We start from the raw sequence: 20354 nt of genomic DNA, 5'->3' as shown, positions 1-20354 counted from the left end.
TGAGTCTGTGTTGCCTCTTGGCATCCCTGATAGCTTTCCGAAGGTCATACCTCGATTTCTTGTACAGATCAGGATCACCAGATTTGTGTGCAGCAGTCATCTCCTTTCAGTCATCTCTGGTCCTAGTGTTGATAGTAGTATTACCTGCCCCTTTTCACACCTGTGTTGCTCTGGTTTCATGCTACCCAGGGACCTTGACAATATCATTTCTTGTGAGGAACATTCCATCTACTCCATGTACCGAACAACGGTTGCCACCATTCACACATTTCCAATGCACTAACTTTTCGGCCACTTCCATTGCCTGTCATCATTACTGCTCCACCTTGATGGTCCTATTCTCTTTTCCTTCACTCTTTGTTGCTGCATTGCTACTTCCTCACAGCTATATCCCTAACCCAACTGCTGAAGTAAGGTCTCCAGATCTTTCTCCATATTGTTATTTGGTAAGGCAAGTAAGCTTAGAGTCATACAGTGTGGATGCAGGCCCTTCAGCCCATCGAGTTCATGCCAACCATCACACACCCATTTGCACTCATCCCATTTTATTCTCCCCACATTCTCATCAACCATCCCCAGGCTCTACTACTAGGGTCAATTTACAGTGGCCAATTAGCCAAATTACAGCGGCCACACGTCTTTGAAAGTGGGAGGAAACTGGAGCACCTGGGGGAAAGATCCTGTCACAGGAAGAATGTGCAAACTCCACGCACACAGCACAGGATGTCAAAAGCTCTGGTAGCTATGTCATTGTGCCACCCACCTGATAGAACTTCCAGCCAAACTCTTGGATGTTTTACAACACTGCAGTGGTTGATACAATTGTTTGTACAGTTGGCTGATACAGTTGATTCAAAGTCTTACTGCATGGCACACATGGAGCTTGAAGGTGCACACACATTATGTACATGACACAGATCAAATGGCAAAAAGTCTCCACATCTGCCTTCTTAGGTTGACCAAACTATTTGAGAAGTAGAGAATTTCTCTGCCTTGTCCAAGGATGCCTAGAATTATCCCTCAAACATTAATTACAAAAGATATTTATTATGGCCACTACTATTGCTGTCCGTAAATTGGTTGGTGACTAAACTTTAAATAGTTCAGTGGATGTAAAAGGCTTTGTTACGGGAAAGGAGCTGTGTATTGGCACGTTATTTTTCTAGCCTATCCAGTTGCAGCACTTCTGGCTGTGGCCACCCAGCTAACCCCAACTATTGACAGCAGAGCCCTGGGCTAGCAGCTCTATCGAATGGCCCGCATCAGCCTGATTGACGGGGGATCTGGCATGACGTCAGCGGGACAACCTCCACTTTGGACTAGGCCCGCCCCCTTGGGCAGCTTCCCGCGAAACTGACGTCACCTTGGTAACCGTTGCCCCGCGTGACGGCGTGAGGCCCGCTGCCATTGGCTGCAGCCGCAGCAGTGACCCCCGCACGCACTCCGGAAGAGTTTGCGAGGAGGCGCGGGGCCGGTGTCCGTACGCGTGTCGGAGGCTCGGCGGACGCGGAGCGCAGGAGCCATGTCGGACTTCAAGCTGGGGATCGTGCGGCTCGGCCGGGCGGCCGGCAAGGTGAGGGCGGGTGGGCCAGGGGGGCGCCGGGCCCGGCGGCCGAGCGGCGGCAGCTGAGCTGAGCGCGCGTAGCCGGGCTCCTGGAAAAGGGCGGGAGGAGGAGGAGGAGGAGGACGGGGCGGGCGGGCACCGAGCGGGGTCTGAGCCCGGCGCACCGAGCAGCGGGACCGTCACCCGCTGGGCGGGACCGCGGCCGCGGCGCCCGCGGGGGCTCCAGGCGGCCTCGCCGTGTCCATGTGGCCCCGGCCGGCAGCGAGCCGATGCTTCCCCGCCCGTTTGGGGCGGCCGCGGGGGGATCGGCGCCCCTGCCGCGCCTGGTAGCCGGTGTGGGGGAGGGTCTTCCTCCGCCATGCTGACAGCGGCGGCACATGCTGGCGGTGGAGGGCCTGCCGCCGGTTCCCTCTGCCATGTGGAGGATCCCCACTGCCCGCCATTAAAGTGTGGCTGGCCGAGGGCTCGGAGCACATGTCTCTCTGTCCCCGGCGTGCCCCCGCCAGTCTCTGCACTGGGTTTCTCATAACGTGCGGTGAGATTTCGCAGCCTCCCGCAGGCTATAACTTCTCCTTTCCCCCTCTAGTTTAGATCGAAGTAACCCATCTTTTGAAAGGTAAGTGTACAGGAACAGTTTTGACACTGACATAACTGCCTCTGGTGGATGTCTCTTCAACCGCGTGGCATCAGGTGCTGTACTCCGCGTGTGGGTGACCATCACTTAGTGTAGATTCGAGGATCTTGCATGGGATGAGGTGTCCTTGGAGAATATGAGCTCGAAAACTTATCCTGCTTCCAAATTTCATGCTCTTCTCGGATGTTCTCTGATGTGGTCTTAAACCAGTTTTCAAAGTCTTGGTGTTTTGTATTGAGTGATTTGGTGAAGATGGAAATTTGTTGTGTTGCTTTGGAGTAAACACTGGTTCTTGAGTCAAATAACCTTTTGAAGTTGGCTGTGCAACATCTGAAATGTGAATACTTGACATTGCCACTGGGAGGTTATCTAAAATGGGGCAAGTGCCCCATTCCTCCTGAATGAGTACACAAAGACTGCAAGACAAATGTGTTAGTGACTTGGGAAATAGAAAAGAGTTTTATGTTTTGCAAGGAAGGGAGTCAGATGCTGATGTCTATTCACACTGGAATTCATTATTTAATTAGTTCTGGACATGAGTTTGGATGTTTGATAAGGGTTAACGCAGTACTATGCAAAATTGCTGCAGACCTTTATGTGACATGGCTGCATCCTATCCTTAGGATCCATCTCTGCAAGTGTTGTTGGCAAGGCTAAATGTAAACTCTTCAGTTCCTACCCAGTATGGCAAAGGGATGGAATTAAATGGGCTCATACACAGCAACAAATGTAGCTGGGATTTAAGGAGACTTCAAAAAATACCACTTAAATGGGAGATTGCAGTTATAATCACTCATTTGTATCCCTGTTAAATGGTTTCCACCTTACAGAAACAGAACTAAAGGAGTAACTTCAGTGAAGTCCCAGTCCAACTGATCTGCAGGACAAGGATTTAGGATTGTGCTAATACAATGTGCTACAAATCAAGCTCTGCTTGTTGAAGTGGGTAGTCTGTAACTAAGACTCGCAGATGGCCCAGAATCCCAATGATGGTGAAAATGGAGCAAGTGGTGGTTAACAAAGGAGTTGATAAAGAAGATATTGATAAACTGTTGTCTATGCGAGGGGAGAATATTCATTTAATTACACTTGTAATATTTCAGTGTATATTTGCTTGCTTATAACAACCTTAAGCTTATTTAAGACCATTTGGCCCTTTGGGTCTGCGCCAGCTCTGTTGGGAGCTGGCGCAAATCCCATCAGTCTCATTCTCCCCTCATTCCCCTGTAGCTCTAACTTATTCTTTTACATGACAATCAACATCCCTTTTGATTCTTTTGCTACTTACCCATACTAGGTGTAATTTACAATAGCCAGTTAACCTACCAGCAAGTCATTGAGATGTCGGGAGGAAACTGGAGCAATTGATGCATATTGGGAACACTAAAGAGGCTAGGATGTACACCATAAATGGTAAGGTCCTACGGAGTATTGAGGAATAGAGGGCCCATGGTGTGCAGGTCCAAAGATACTTGCAGGTCACAGCACGGATGGATAACATGATTATGAAGGCATTCCTTGGTCAGAGCACTGAATACGAGAGCAGGGAGGTTGTGCTGCAACTTTATAAAACGTTGGTCGGACCTCAGATGGAGTGCTGCATGTAGTTCTGGTCACCACACTATAGGAAGGATGTGATGGCATGGGAGAACGTGTAGAGGAGATTATCCAAGATATTGCCTGGGATGGAGCATTTTAGTTATATGGGGAGACTGGAGAGTCTTGGTCTGTTCCCTGGAGTGGAGGAGATGAAGAGGGGATATTGATGTATATAAAATTGAGGGGTGTAGATTGGAAGACTGCAAGAATCTTTTCCCCTTATTAGCGGTGAATAAAATGAGAGGGCGTAGCTTCAGGATAAGGGAGAAGAAATTTAGAGGGGATCAGAGGGGGACCTTTTCCACCAAGAGTGGTCACTGGGATGAACTCTTGAGACTGGTGGAAACATTTAAGTCATGTCTTGACAAGTATTTGAATTGCCTAGGCATTGAGGACTGTGGCTCAAGTGTTGGCAGGTGGGATTAATACGGATGGGTGCCCTCTGGTTGATGTTGGGAGGCTGAATAGCCTGTTTCCATGCTGAATGATTCTATGGAGCAACTGGTGGAAACCCATGGAGAACATGCAAACTCCACTTATAGCAGAAAATACTGGAGGAACTCAGCAGGCCAGGCAGCATCTGTGGAGAAAAGAAGGCGGTCAATGTTTCGGGTCAGGACCCTTCTTAAGGACTGGAGTCCTTTGTTTCTCCACATATAGCAGGATCAAACCTGGGTCTCTGGAGGGAGCAGTACTAACTGCTTCACTGCTGAAAGGGGTCTGTTTGAAACAGTTACTGATATCTTAACTGTAAAGGCCGAGTGAAGAGTCAGATCGTGATTAACTGATCATTAAGTACAATGACAGATTAGTGAGAGACTTTTAAGTTAATGATACAGAATCAGTTTTGCTGCTGAGGCAGGTGTTCCTAAACAAATTTTGATATGTCTCAGTTTTGTTTATTTTGTATAATTCCTGCCATCCCTCCTCGTTCTTGGCTCCATTTATAAATGTTAACTAACAAGAAAGTTGTTAAGAGCCAAAGCCCCAAAACTAGTGTGTATCTGGTTGACCAAGAATGGGACAACTAAGATGTACCAAAAGGGATGTCAAATTCAACATAAAATGGTAGAACTGTACTTTAAGAGAAATGGGATGATGCGGTCTCAAAAATAATCAGCAGTAATGGTGTAAATGGGATTGAGGAATTGGTGGACATACTGAATACTTGGTTCAGTATTTGTATGGGGGGGGGGGGTAAGGTTAACATTTTTGTAGGAAAACTGATGGTATTGAGGCACACTTTTGCCAAACTTAACATACAAAACAATGAGCAAAGTAATGGCACTAAAGAGTGGCATATCCCCAGGACCAGATGGTTTTTTCCTCTGGATTTTAATGAAAGTAAATGAGAACATTGCAGATGCTCTGGGTATAAACATCCACAGTTCTCTCAATGTGGGAACCATTCCATTAATTTGGGAAACTGTAGATGTCGCTCTGCTATTTAAGAAAGGTAAAAGAGAGAAACCAGGGAATAACAGATCAGTTAGTCTAACATCTGTTGTCTGGAAAATTACTAGAGTTTATAATTAAGAATAGAGGGACTGAACATCTTGAAATGTTTCGGTTGAGCAGAGAGAGCCTTCGTAGATCCATTCAGAATTGGTCAACTGATGAATCTTGTTATGTGTTTTTGAAGAGGGGAAAATGGGCAGTTACTCAACAGCAGCATGTCCCCGAGTCTGCTGAGAATTTATTATTTTAACAGAATTTTTAAGTGGCATGGATGATGGGATGGATAGATAGCTACACATCCCAAGTTGGCAGTGTAAACGGTTTAGATGGAAGTACTAAACTATAGTGATATTAATGGATTAAGGAACAAGAATAATTGACTCATCTATATAAATGAAGGGAAATGTAAGGATATCTACCCAGAACCTGAGAAAGAGGGAACAGAATGCTCTTTAATGATGAAAGAGTAAGGGAGTGAATATCCAAAGATCCATCCCAGTCCTCTTTTGGGTGGCTTGGAAAATAATCCGAATAGCTAATGCAATGTTTCCCTTTACACCTAGAGCACAGAAATCAAAAGTGAGGTGAAGTTAGGCTCCTGTTAAACAAATATGTTTATTACACAGCATCACATCTTCACAAGAATATATTACCTTTTGATAGAATGTGTGTAGATGTATTTGTGACACCTAGAATTCGTAGGTTAACATGAGTAAAGTTACAGGGAATAGAATTTGGAAGTTTAGGTGTGGTTTGATTGAGGGTTTCACAATATTAAGTGGAATTGTTAAGGTAGATTTGGGGGGGTTACTATTTCTGGTAGTTAGTGAGCCTAATGGTGGGAAGTAATGGGTTTTTTAGCTCAATTTTTCAGGAATGAAGTAAGGAAGCACTTCTATGTACAAGCTGGTAGAAATATGGAGCATTCTTTTGCAAGAATCCTTTGGCCATGTGTTAATTTTACCATTCATACATTTTTTGTTAATTAAAAGGGATATGTGGGAATGCAACTCAAGGTGGCAATTAACCTACAATTGTTCTTGTTTTGGGGCATTAGCTTGTGGTTGGGAGGGTGGGGGAGCGGAGGAGTCTGGAATACTTTTTTTCCATAAAGCAATATGACCTGGGGTGAATTGAATTGAGAAAAACTCCTAAACTGAGATCAGTATGTTTTTGTGGGTATAACTGTAGTAAGGTCATGGAGCTAAAGCATTCAAGATAAAGGTTTGCTATGATCCAAATAAATGGCAAGACAGACTTGGGCTTAACCTGTTCCCTAGGGTAGCACGTTTCTTGCACCCATCATGCCTATATTTTTACAAATGTGCATTTTAAGAAAGTGATGTACTCAGCTTCTTAATGTAAGAACGATGGTGTCTATTTATATAGCACACTTAATATGCCAAACATCCCATTCTCTTTATGGGAGTCTTATCAAACCTAGTTTGATATTAAGCCATGTAAGGGAAGTATTAGTACAGGTCCCCAGAGCTTGCCTTAAAGAGATGGCTTGACAAAAGAAAGAGGTAGAGCGACTTGGGGAGGGAATTCCAGAGCTTTTAGGGCCTTCACAACTGAAGGCATTATCACCAATACTAGATTCAATTCTGGAATCTTTCTGAAAGCAATTACTGGTCTTGACAGTCTGAGTAAATTGGATTAGCTTCTAATATGAGTTTGATCATTGATGGGTGGGGTGTTGGAATTATTGGGTAGTAGAGGTAAATTATTTGTAGTAATACAAGGTGCTGGGAGGGTGAGTGGAGTTATTATTTTTCAGGGAGCTGGATTAACCACAGTAGTGATACAACGGTTGTATTGGAACTCCATGAGAATGCTTTAATTATTGCTTTTTAACCTGTTTACACTGGATATAGGTAGAGACATTAGTGATGAGGCACACAATTTGTAAACTCATGAGTGTGAAGTCATTCTATGATTAATCTTTACTTTGGCAATTGGGAATTAGGCCTTGTGAATAATGTTGGCTATTGTGGAGACTAGAAGTTAATAGATGGCATTGACTTTGTTTACAGATATATTTACTATTTTATTTATATTGTATTGCTACTGTCTAATGATTGGATTGTACATATTGTGAATTAAATATGTATTTAAGTTAGTGATTTTTAAATTTGGCCTAACTGAATTGTTTTCTTTAATCTTCAGACTAAGTACACATTAATAGATGAGCAAGACATCCCACTGGTGGAGAATTACACCTTTGAGGTAAGCAGGCATGTGAAAGCACAGCAGGAAATGTAACTTGTGTTGACAGTGACATGGTTATTTCAAAGTAGGTGATAAATTTTAATGGACCAATGTCAGAGCTGCTTTAAAAGTTAGCTGCTCCTAAGTGTGGCTTCCATTCCGTGACTGGCTCCTTTGTTTTGTGATTGTTAGTAAGTTAACAGTTGGCAAAGGCTTAATCCACATTTGAAGTTGCACCTGCTAGCAGATCATGTGGTGTTGGTCAAATGAAAGATTTGATAGACAAATATAGTAAACCTTCACTGAATTGCTAACGCATCACGAAGTACCTTTTCACAAAAGCAGCTTTCTTCCCCCAAAAGCCTATAGTTTGTTGGGGCTCAATTTAAAAAACATTCTATGCATAAGTTTCTGTTCACTGGTGGATTCAAGGGCTTTATGAAAAAGCTGGTGAATGGAATTGATTTATGAATCATTTGGAACCTTATTGAATAGAAGATGGGCTTCGGAGTCAAAGTTTTCACCTGCTTCTGCGAATCGTATGTGAATTTTTATATGCTTTTTTTTCTGTTGCAGGCTCGAATGGAAATTGATGCTGATGGAAATGGTGCAAAAATATTTGCGTATGCATTTGACATTAGCAAACGAAGAGGCTCTGGGCGTCCTCTGCACGAGCTGCTCTGGTGAGTACCATAGCAATGCTAGAATGTTAATGTATTCATGATCATCTTTGTGTGAAGTAGGACACTCCTTATCACTAAAAGGCAATCAATCTGTTTTGATTTAACTCAACAACTGAGCCTCCACAGCACCCAATAGAGAATTCCAAAAATTCAATGGCCTTGGAGTGAAGAACTTTCTCCTCAGTCATACAGAGCTTACCCCTTATTCTATAATCTATGATTCTAGACTCAGCCAGTGGAAGCATCTTCCATGCTTGTCAAGCCTTGTAAGAATTTTCAGTTTCAGAGCGATTTCCTCTCATTCTTCTAAACTCCAGAGAACATAGTCTGCACAATTTCCTCATACAGCAAATCTGTCATCATTGGCTTGTGTATAAGAACACTTTAGTGGCTTTGAACATCAACACTATCCAGTATCTTGTCAGCTTTTGTCTTGTGCAACAAAGTAGACAATCCCATATTTTTTCTCATTACATTCCACGTGCTGCGTTCTTGCTCACTTAGCTTATCCATATTCTCCAGAAGCCTCTATGCCCTTCTCCTTGATTCGTTGTAGACTCAGCCAGCTCCCTTATGGGCACAACCCTCCCCACCATCGAGGATATATTCAAGAAGCAATGCCTCAAAAAGGTGGCATCCATCATTAAGGACCGTCACCATCCTGGACATGCCCTCTTCTCGTTACTACAATCAGGGAGGAGGTACAGGAGCCTGAAGACCCACACTCAATGGTTCAGAAACAGCTTCTTCCCCTCCATCAGATGTCTGAACAGTCCATCAATGCTACCTTGTTATTTTTCTTTTGGATTATTTATTTATTTTGTAATTTATAGTAATTTTGTCTTTGCACGGTACTGTTGCTGCAAAACAACACACTTTACATCATATTAGTCAGTGATATTCTGATTAGTAACAGCAACAGACTTGGAAATATGACAATTCTATAATCTATAGAAGTTTGGAACATAGTGAATGCTCTGATCATCATCTCTAGAGACACTCCTTGATAACCTTGGTGTAGGTCTTTGGGATTTAATATATTAGTTTATGATCAAACTATATCCCTTTCCAACTCTTCCCCTGAAAATCCTTTTGGAATAAGATTATCACTTAATCCTTTCTCATTACAAGATTTGGGCACTGTACAAGATTTAAAATTGCCTTCCTAATTGGTTCCTAAGATATTGAAAACTATCTTGTATCCATTCCATGAAATCTTCCTTAATATTATTGCTAATTTGACTTGTTCAGTCTGTACGTGGATTAAAGTCCCTCACTTACTGTATTATGCTAGTTACGCAAACCTCTACTCTCCTGATTTATGCCATGCCCTATTGTACAACTACTATTTGCTGGCCTCTAAATAACTCTGATCATTGTTTTCTGCCCTTCATGTTTTCTTAGTTCAATTAAATTTATTTTAGTTCTGCATCATAATTTGCCAAGCCAAGATCATTTCTTTCCACTGCGCTGATCCCCTCCCTTAATTAAATGCAGCACCACACATTCTGCTGGTCCTTCCTAAAATGTTTACAATGCTTCAACCTTCATCTCCCAACTTTGGTCACTCTGTAGTCACCATTTGGAGGTTCCACGTTTGAGTTTCAAGTGATGTGAATTAACACCATCAGAGATACTTCATGGTGTTCTCCCTAACCCAATGGCAATATGTTTAGTTAATGGGGCAGGATTTATTCTGAGACTGAAGTTTACACCTCTTCCCTGGGATGGTATGCAGAGTGTTTAAAATTCTTCTGACAGTGCCTTAGCCAGAACGTTGATCCCCTCACTGTATATATACACAAAACCCACCAAATTTCTGGGAGAGCAAGCATAGTTGTTGACTGGTGGTTTGGAAGTAATTCTGCCAAACCGCATCCCATATGAAGATGCACTTGTCAGCAGAACCAGTGAATAAAGCCCCTTTTATATTTAGTGAATAAGAGCTAGTACCGTTCATTGTGTGAAGGTCTGCAAATGTGTTACATAGAGCCAAGTGATTAGCATGTGTTGAAGACTGTGCTGTGAATAAGGTTGTAGTGTATTAATTTTACAGTTTAGCAAAATTTACTGTTGAACAGGGCTGAGCGCTAAACGTCAATTTTCCTTTTGTACAATGTGCCTATGCACCCCATTTGGTATCAGAGCATACCCTGCCCCCCCCCCCCCCCCCCCCAATTCCACCCCTAGAAAGACTTTGGTTCACTTATAAAAATAAGGATTTCTACTTAAAATGTGTAGGGAAATGTGCATTCTAATTTCCTTTTTGTTTAGTGTCTCTTTTCACCCCAGAAGTTTTCTACTTAATTATGGATTTGTACTCAGAACTAATGCTAGACTTCTAGCCCTTAGTCATCTACAGTTTTGGTATCATTGTCTTTGAGCCACAAAGATTATAGATCAAATCTTAATTGAGAACTTGAGCACAAAACTTGGCTGACAATTTTTATATGCTGAACTCTAGGTGATATTCAATTGGAGGTATGGTCTTTTGGATGAACTGTCAAACTGAGGTCCCTAGACAGATCCTGTGGTGTTAGTTGAATAACGAACAATGTGGTTCTAATCAGAGCTAAAGAAACTGCAGGTTCTGGAAGTACTCATTAGGTGAAGTAGCATCTGTGGGGAAAGAAGCAGAGTCAACAATTTGGTTCAAGGACCTTTAAAAGCTGAAAGATAAAGTATGTTTTAAGTTGCAGAAAGGGGAGAGGAGGAGAGAACAGGGTGAATGTCTGTGTTGTGTTGCAAACCAAAATTAAGGTAATAATTACTATATTTAAAAAAAACAGCAGTTAGAGGCAGAAGAGAAAAAGTGGAAATGGGCCAAAACCAAAGGTTGCACCCACATTTATGGAGGAAAGATAAAGATTGTTACCTGAATTCATTGTGGTGCAGCTATCTCACAGCTCCCCAGTCTGTTTTCAGTCCTGACCTTCAGTGCTGTCTGTGGAGGTTGCATGTTGCTTGGGTGTCTGGTCTCTTCCCACATCCCAAAGACTTGCTGGTTGCCAGATTAAATAGCTACTGTAAATTGCCCCAAGTGAGGGTGGGTGATAAGAGAGAATGGGGGGAGGGGGAGGAGAAGCGTTTGGTGCATTTAATAGGTATGAATAAGAAAATTAGTTACAAGGGAAATAAGTCACCGTGTGTGTGTGTATATAAACCCACCAAATTTCTGAGAGAGCAAGCATAGTTGTTGACTGGTGGTTTGGAATTCTGCCAAACTGCATCTGATATCAAGATGCACAGATCCAGCGATTAAGGCCCCTTTTATATTTAGTGAACAAGAATTAGTGCCATTCATTGTGTAAAGGTCTGCATAGACTTGATAGGCCAAATTGCTGCCTCTTGTATTGTAAGGAAGTATGAATATTACATCTTGAGGGTGCAGTGTGCAAGAATGGAGGATGAGATGCTCTTCAAGCTTGCGTGCAGAATAGGAAATTGAAGGCAGTTGGAGTAGAGCTGAGAATTAAAGTAACTGGTGATTGGATACTCAAGTTTCCTGAAGTGGACTGAATGGAGGTGTTCTGCAAAACAGCCCCACCAATTGTACATGTAGTTTCTCTAGTGCATAGAAGTTCTCAAGAATCTGTTTGTCTTTGCTGCCAATTTCCACCCTACTCAGTTTCACGTGGACTTTATCTGATTCTTCTCATCTTCATCTTAGTGACTAACATTGTTATAAGTCCACTTATTCCCACACCTATTTTCCCTACACCCTTCCCCCTTGTTTCCAGTTCTGTCTCCATTGTATCTACTCCAGTGGTAAGACTTTCCATACCAATGCCTTTAAGATGTCATCCTTTTTCTTTGACTGTAGCTTTCCTCTATCTGTAGTTGACGGAGGTCTCATTCCTGTCACTTTCTGCCACTTTCAACAGGATTCTACCACCAGATACATCTTATCTCCCCTTTAAGCATTCCGAAGGGACTGTTCCTTCCATGGCCCCATACTTGTATTAGTTAATATTTAGTTAATAGGTCAGTTAACTCAGATTGGAATGGCAAAGACTTAACTTTTTGTGACTAGTTTGTATCTTCTGCGCAATTATTAAAACTTAGAACCATTCAGTATATGTCAATGGTGAACCACTACCTGAAGCTGTTGGGCATTTTCCATTCCTTTCCTCTTGACTCTTTCCATTCCTTTCCAAACCTTTCCTCTTGAACTGCCCTACACTGGTCTGATGCTATCTACTTAATCAAAGATGTGATATCAATTAGTGGATGGTTATCACAATTGTTGTGTTGATGTCTACAGGGTTCCATTATCTGCTGAGCTCTGGTTATCTCTTATACATGTAACCATTTGCCATAATCAGCCTGCAGTGCATTCAAACATTTACACACAAACCAAACACGCTTTCCATTTCTTATAACTGCTTAAAAAGTGTGTGTTTCCCTCCATGAATTATTTTTTAAGTCTAGTTAGTTACTTCAATACTGCTTGTAGGAGTTTGTTGTGCACAAGTTGGTTGAATAGTGAACATTGAACTACACTTCAGATTGTCTCAAGTTCTTTGGAACATTGTGATGTCACAAAATTATGCAATAAATCTTTCTTTTTACTCAGTTGATTTGTCAGTAACCTGGATGGGTCCACCTTGCCTTGTTCTGTCAGTATTAAGATGCTTGTTTTTGTTTATTTTGAATTGTAAGTTTTTTTTTGATACTGAGTAGAAGAGCCAATTTGGTGCTGTGGGAGATGCAGTAGTGAAGCTGGTGCCTCAAAGTGAAAATGATTCTGGCAGTAATCCTGCCTTGTCTATATTGGAGCTGTGGGGATATTTTTTGTGTGGCTTTACCAGCTGTTGTTTGTGCTTTTTGTTCAGGTTCTTGGAGGCTTTGGATAACTATTTTTCTTTTTTTTACTTGTCCAGGGAACGGCACAGAGGAGGGATAGCGCCACGTTTCCAGGTGGTTCACATCAATGCGGTGACAGTGGACAATCGACTGGACAACCTCAAGCTTGTCCCCATAGGTTGGAGGCCAAAGGCAGAGGAGATCTCCAGTAAACAGAGGCAAGTCAGAGCTGTACATGATGGCATTGAGTTTCTATATATTTGCATTTGTCTCCACAGATTTAGTCACTACTGTACAAAATAGTTTGGGTAAATTGCAGTTGTCAGTACCATTTGCATTAAAAGTAATGTGTTGTAAGTTGAGTTACTAGTAACAATCGGGCACCACCTGCTCTTGAAGCAGCAAATGCCACCTGGAGGTAATCCAAAATGGTGAATGATCTCCAATATTACCCACCCCTCACTGCTGGTTTTGCTACCAATTTGTTTCCAATGGATTTTGGGCAAATGTAGTAAACTTATCTGCACAGATGCATCTCTTTTGAGCAGTGTGTGTTGTGCTTTATTTAAACCAGGGTAGAAAATATTCTTGGCAGGAACCAATACTTAATGAAGATTATAACAGTCCCTCTTGCATTTCTATTTCTTTCAAAAATGGGAAGAAGGAATGCAGTGCAGGTCAGGAATAATGTTGGAGACCATGTCATATCTTAAGTAGTGGTGGGAATCACGTTTTTACACATTCTGGCCCTGCATGGATTTTTATGGGGATATTAAGGTATATGGAACCAAGGCACATTAGAGTTGAGATGGACCATGATCTAAATGAATGGCAAAACATGTTCGGGGGGCTAAATTACAAGCTTCTGTTTCGTTGTTCGCAGAGGCAACTTGCACTGATCTGGGAGTGCATTCCTCTGACAGGCAATGGGAAGTTCTTTATCCGAGACACTAAGAGTACACATTGATGGCACAATTTTATTGTCCTCCACAAGCATAATGTTAATAATTTTGTCTGCAACATTGACACTTTGTTAGAAAATGCTATGCTCTCCTAAAACTAGGGATGTAGTTTAGTTTGAATTTACCCCTAGCAATGTTCTAAGGTTGCTTGGCTTTGTGTGCTTAGTTGCTGTTCTAACAGCTTTTTCTCTTTCCGGCAGGGAACAGAGTCTATATTGGCTGGCTATCCAACAGGTGCCTGCAGACCCCATTGAGGAGCAATTCCCCGAGTTGAATCTCACTCGTTACTACAATGCCAATGGTGACATTGTGGAAGATGAAGAGGATTCTTGCACATATTATGAGTGTCATTATCCACCATGCACTATGATGGAAAAACAGGTGAGTGAGCAAGGTATCAAAGGAGTCACATTTGCTGTTTTCTGTATACCAATTCCCAACAGATTGTTTTTATATAACACTAAATATTCCCCAGGACGTTTCACGGATGCATTTTCTGACAAACTTTGATACTGAGCAAGATGACGGCTCTCCTAAAGTTTGATAATTCAATCAGGAAAAAAATGATAGGGAGGTTCGGGGGAGACTGCCTCAGAATCTAGGCAGTTGAGGGCACAGCTGCCAAATATCAACCCAGGCACAAGAACTAAGCTGCCGTCTCAGTTTTGTTTATACTGTATCTATTGCCATCTTGTGACAGGATTGTTACTTTACATTCAACCTAACAGCTGCTTAACAGTGGCTAATAAGGAGCTTGCAACTGTACTACACTCAGTGGGTAACACATTATGCACTTAGTCTGGTTAATTACTTTTGAGCTCCAGTGATTGTAGTCAAGTATGGTAATCAGTTTGTGAGCTTCAAGATTCCGCAACAAATGAATGACCAAATAAGCAGATTTTTGTGAAAAGAATTTTGGCCAGACCACCAGGTGAAGACCCTGCTTTTCAAATTTAACTTGGGAAGTGTGTACTCCAGCAAGTTGACATCACCAGCACTGAGTTCTATACTAAAGTGTTAGCTTTGTTTTTGTGCTGAACTGTTCTAACTTCGAGAATTGGAAATGGATACAAGTGGTATCTTTCTCAATGGTATATTATGCCATGTGTTAAATGTAATGACTTCGGAGCTTATGTTACATGATTTTTACCTCTAGTATTTGTATTAAGAATGCTTCTTGATGCTGTGTTGAATTCTCCATAAAATGTATTTAAATAGTTTGAACTTTGTGATCTCTAAATTTTTCACCCAGTGAAAGATTTGTATTTCCAGTACTTTCAAACAACCTTAATATTTAGGTTTGAATATTGTTGAGATTTGGGGTGTAACTCCAGGAGAGCTGCAGAAGTGAGTGGTGTGCCCAGTTTCACTGCAAAGTTCCCACTTCTCCCTGCCAAACTTTTTTAAAGGGGGAAAAGTTGTAGGCTTTCTATATGAGGTTGAATTCTTTAAAAGTTTGATATTGTGTAGTTTTGTTATCTGAATGGCCTACCACTCCTGTCCTCTGTTCCATTCACTAATGGAATGAGAGGGGTGCTCATTATGGTAGCAAGATTCTGTCAGAATTAATGGTACGCTTTCACGTTAAATACTGACTAATGTATCCCCATGGCAATTTGGTTTACTATGTTTGTTAATGCTTCAATTTTAAAATGCAGTGATGGCTTTTTTTGGGTGATAGATGATTGAAATGGTGTCCTTTTATTCTTTGAATCAGACATTGAAACTAGTTCAGACTGATGTGCTGCAAGTCATCTTCCCTCCCACCCCAGGGATCTTAGATGCAGTGTTAGTGAATGCAAGTACAATTCAGCCACAGCTTTCATGATTCTAGTAGATTGTTGTAGAAAACAAATTGCATTAAGAAGGTGGAGGATTTGGCTTTTGAGGTTAGGAGCTTTACTTCTAAACTATGTTGGTTTTAAAAGAAGTGTTCTCCATGTGATTTTTTTTAAATGCACTTCCCATGTTGGGGGCCAGTTTCTTGAATCTCTGCAGATCATACTCTTAAAGCGGGAAAAAAAAGCTGCTGGAGGAACTCAGCAGGTCAGGCAGCATCTGTGGAAGGAAATGGGCATTCGATGTTTCAAGTCTAGACTGAAAGAGGGGGGAGATAACCAGTACAGTAACTCTTCCACCCCCACTCAATCTAGATGAAAGATCTTGACTCAAAACATTGATTGTCCATTTGCCTCCACAGATGCTGCCTGACCTGAGTTCCTCCAGGAGCTCGTTTATTTGCTGCAGATTCCAATATCTGCAATTGCTTGTCTCCCTATGCTTAGAAAGGTTTCATGTAACCACGTAGCTTGTTGGATCTTTCAGCTGATAGTTAAATGCGCCAGTCTAAAGCTACGTATCAGCATAATTTTAGTAAGGATGGAAGGATGGCATGTATCCTTCTCAAGGATTTTAGTAAACCAGTGAGCTTTTATGACAGCCTTGTGGTCATTTTTACATGTAACATTTTATTTCCCTATTTTCTTAATTTGTCCTATTTAAAATTTGACCTGGTAGTCTCTCAGTGCAAGACTCTATTACCAGCCCAGTATACAGCTCATTCAGTTAGTGTGGTAATTCTGCATTGTGCTAATGCCAGTTTAAAAATTCATCTAACTGATGTGAAGCTTGCTGAGTTGGATAATTGCTCTGTTTAATTACAATGGGCAGTCACATTCCTGATGGAGTTAAGCAGCTAACCAACAAAAAGCCTGCAAACAACGGCTGTCCAAGTTAAGAATCGCCACTTGAATGAAGTATATGGGTTTTTTTGTTTGGAACTTGAGGAATATCAACAAGTTAGTCATTGTGTTTAGGAGAGTGTTCAAAAAGAAAATGGTTGCATGGTTGCTGACTTGACTACAATGGGTATTTTTACAGAGGAATCACACTACAGAACTCTAAGCGCCAGAGATTGTATCCAATGGGATAATTCTACTGTTAATTGATCAGACTGCATGTTTCTCATCACCTGTTTTTCATTTAATGGTTGTGTTTCAGCTGCGCGAATTCAACATCTGTGGCCGGTGCCAGGTGGCACGATACTGTGGCTCCCAGTGTCAGCAGAAAGACTGGCCAGCCCATAAGAAGCATTGTCATGAGAAGAGGCGCCCACTGCAGCAGGAACTTGAGCCAGAGCGATGACCCCTCCCTTGCCCTGCCCCTCCTCGCCCTCGCCCCGCATGCTTTCGCCATGGTTCAACAGTGGCGTCAGTTTTGTTTTGCACAATTCAGACTGGACACAAAGTTCCAAAGGCACTGAGGAAGAACAAAAAAAAACAGAATGGACTTGAGGAGGTCTCTGAGAAGAGGGGGGGCTGGGGCTTCTCTCCTATGATTGATCGCTAAAGAAGACTATGGAGTTCCTAGCTGGAAGCTTCTGTCTATATTTATATGTTGATATGTATTTGAACAAAATCTTATGTACAGTTTTTTATGTTGTAAAATCTGATCTGTTTGAAGTTCGGTGATAACGTGTAGCTGAACAGAGTTACCTAAAAAAAACAAATGCGATTCGCTCCGGTAGCATTATGTGACTCTGGGACAGCTTGCTGCTAATGCGATTATATAGAAGAAAACAAAGACCCAGCTTACTGTGTGTTCCAGAGATAACACTAACGCCAGGTCTCTGGAACTTGTTTACTTGGCGAGGGGGAAAAAAATAACAAATCGAAAGCATTTTAGCCTTGTATGGGGAAAGAGGACTAATAGATCCTAGTGACAGCTGCTGGAGTGAATGGGTTTCACAACCATCTTTGTGGCTTCATCCTTGTAACCCAGTTTGAACACACTATGCAGTCTGCCACTTGTCTTTGTGCTAGAGGTTAAGTTCAATGTAGCACTGATCAAACTCTGGGTGTGGTGCTGCTTTAAAATCAGTATTTTTTCAAGTCAAATCAAACTATTGGGGAACATGAGAATTAGAAAAGTTATATGCTCATTCTTAATTCAAGACCTACTCAAGGCACATAGTTTTTAAGGACATCAGGTTTGGAGTAATGGTACAGGAATCCACTTGTAGCGTGAATTGCTTTTTAAATGTGTATGGTTCTGCTGGGAAGCCATCTGGTATTGGGCCAAATTGTTGTCCAGCATTGGTGAGAGGGTGAAATTAATAACTGCCCATGACTCCGTCATATCTCATGGGTAGCTGCCTTTTAAATTGAAATCCAACTCCGAGATGGAATTTGGTTCAGGTGCACAGTATGATTCCATATGTTTAGATGTTACATCACTGATTTCTCCCACAGTCCTGTGCAGCTCTGTGATTCCATGGCCAAGTTCCTAAATATTGGGCATATGTTGTCAAAACTTTGGATTTTACCCTAGTTTCCTACCTCCCTCTCCCTCCTCCTCTTCCCCCCCCCCCCCCCCCCCAAAAAAAAAGAATGTATGGCCCAGTTCACCTTAGCCAGCAGCCACAGGCAGTGCTGGGACATGGCATCTGCGAATGTGACGTATCCCCCAGCAGCCACAGGCAGTGCTGGGACATGGCATCTGCGAATGTGACGTATCCCTTTGGGAAATCTACCAAGAAAACTGGATGACATGGGAGATCACACAATGCAGTTCCTGCTCATTCTCCTCATCACTGGGTATTCAGTTCTGTTTGCTCCTTTCAGGACTGCAAGCATACCTGAAGCCAGCTACAGTTTGAGTGTCATTTTAATGCAGCACAGAAAATCCTATTTATCTTTGGACATTTTTACAAGTGTTAAGTATATTTTTTTAAATTAGTAAGTTATTTTCATTGGAGTCAGCAGACAGCTGGTATCCAGTTTAAAAGCTGCTGGTTATCCACTGTGCTTGAGAGCATGATGGTTTTGTGCATGTCTCAGCTGGGTGGGTTCCACATAGTAGGTGGTGGATGGGTACACCTTGGAGGTCTTGCTCCCCTGTAGCCATAATTGTACACTCTAAGGATTTTAAAAGTAAGATTTGTTCAGTTAGTCCCAAAATATTTGCTCTCCAGTTAATAGGGGCAAAACTTTAACTGTGGTCTGGAACTAGATTACTTGAACAAATCTCCTTCCCTTTTTGCTGTGATTTTTTTCCTCTGGTTGGGAAGGGAGATTAGTTTAAGTATATCAGACAAGCAGAGACCCATGAACTAATATGAAAGCTGCTGTACCTGTGTGCATGTTTTAAATGGGTTGCTGTTACTGTATTGTGCTGTTGCTGCGCCAAGCTTTGCTTTTTTTCGATTGAAGCCCAGACTCGTGTTCTCCTTGTAAGATTCAGATACCTGTTTTATGTACAATGGGATACTGTGGATCTAAGCCAGTGCAATCTCTTGCTACCCAACTTGCTGACTGGAATATCTTGATGATTTGCTGTTTAGGAAGTTTCAGGTGGATGTTTAATGCAGATAAAGCTAGTATAATATTTTTCCACTTGATTTACTGCAGCTTCCTCCTCATTAACAGGCGGGTTTAGCATGGTACTCTCTCTATCAAACATTGATTTTGCCACTTTTTATGTACAAGTGCCCTGAGGATGCACTAGTTTGGTTTTTGAAGTTGGATTTGGTGACTTTTTATAATTTGTATTTAAGCAAAGTGGCAGACAATACGATTTAGATTGTAATTTCCAGTCTCTTCCTCTTTATGTAGAATATGTTTGGAATCTAGCAATAATTTCCTTTCTTTGTAAACCAAATTACATTATCAATATACAACTAACCAAACTAATTTGTATCTGGATCCCAAGGATAATCTGTACTATTTGACAGTGTAACCAAGATGTGTCACTGCAACTATTTAATGGGGCTTGCCTATCTTCTCCCTGATGGCCATTGAGTAGAAATTGCCCCAGCTTTTGTGCAGCTGCATGTCAATAGTTGTGCAAAATAGACTTTCTTTAACACTTCCTGCAAACTAATTGAACTAATGTGCTCTTGCTGCTTGGGGTATTTCACACTAATTGCAACTGCTGTGGTGTTTCATTAGGTAAAATTATATTTAATAATCAGAGGATCCCAAGTTCTGAAGTTCACAAAAACACAATCTTCAGGTAATATGGTCCCTTTTGGATTTTAACTCCTCACAACAAAGTTCTGAAACTTAATTGGAGTGTCATTGTTTTGTAAGACAACTTGGTTTAAATTATGCCTAGTCCACTTATTCCACTGATTTCCTCTCTGCTAGTTAATAGCTGTATTGTGGATCACACTGTCTTAGTGACACAGCTGACTCCATCAAATTGAGCTGTTCCCAGCACAGTTAGATGGGATTGTATTCAAGTACAGCTAGACTGATACGGAGCCCAGAAATGCAATGATGCTGTTCCAATTCTAATTACTATGTTGTGTGGTCAGCTGCAAAAATGCAGCTCACTAGCCACTGCAGTGTTGCTGTGCCCTCAGTTTGTTTCATGCACTGAATACTGTTCCTTGCCTGTATTTAAAATTGTTAAATAAAGCCGAATCAAATTTCTAA

The 20354-nt window shown here is 41.7% G+C and overlaps 1 protein-coding gene across 1 annotated transcript; it reads left to right on the top strand.

Moving 5' to 3' along the window:
• The first annotated feature begins 1378 nt into the window (after positions 1 to 1378).
• On the top strand, positions 1379 to 20354 carry zmynd19 (zinc finger, MYND-type containing 19). The gene is made up of 6 exons (XM_052037063.1): positions 1379 to 1573; positions 7425 to 7484; positions 8043 to 8149; positions 13033 to 13173; positions 14118 to 14298; positions 16918 to 20354. The coding sequence occupies exons 1-6, from the start codon at positions 1523 to 1525 to the stop codon at positions 17059 to 17061; spliced, it is 684 nt and encodes a 227-aa protein (XP_051893023.1). The 5' UTR covers positions 1379 to 1522; the 3' UTR covers positions 17062 to 20354.

Source organism: Pristis pectinata, chromosome 23 (assembly GCF_009764475.1).
Source record: "Pristis pectinata isolate sPriPec2 chromosome 23, sPriPec2.1.pri, whole genome shotgun sequence".
NCBI classification, from domain to species: domain Eukaryota; kingdom Metazoa; phylum Chordata; class Chondrichthyes; order Rhinopristiformes; family Pristidae; genus Pristis; species Pristis pectinata.
This window is presented reverse-complemented; position numbering and strand designations above follow the sequence as displayed.

Coding starts and splice junctions, on each gene's coding strand:
- zmynd19 (XM_052037063.1), top strand. CDS start 1,523: ATGTCGGACTTCAAGCTGGGGATCGTGCGGCTCGGCCGGGCGGCCGGC. Junction 7,485..8,042: donor TGGAGAATTACACCTTTGAG/GTAAGCAGGCAT, acceptor TTTCTGTTGCAG/GCTCGAATGGAAATTGATGC. Junction 13,174..14,117: donor GAGATCTCCAGTAAACAGAG/GCAAGTCAGAGC, acceptor TCTTTCCGGCAG/GGAACAGAGTCTATATTGGC.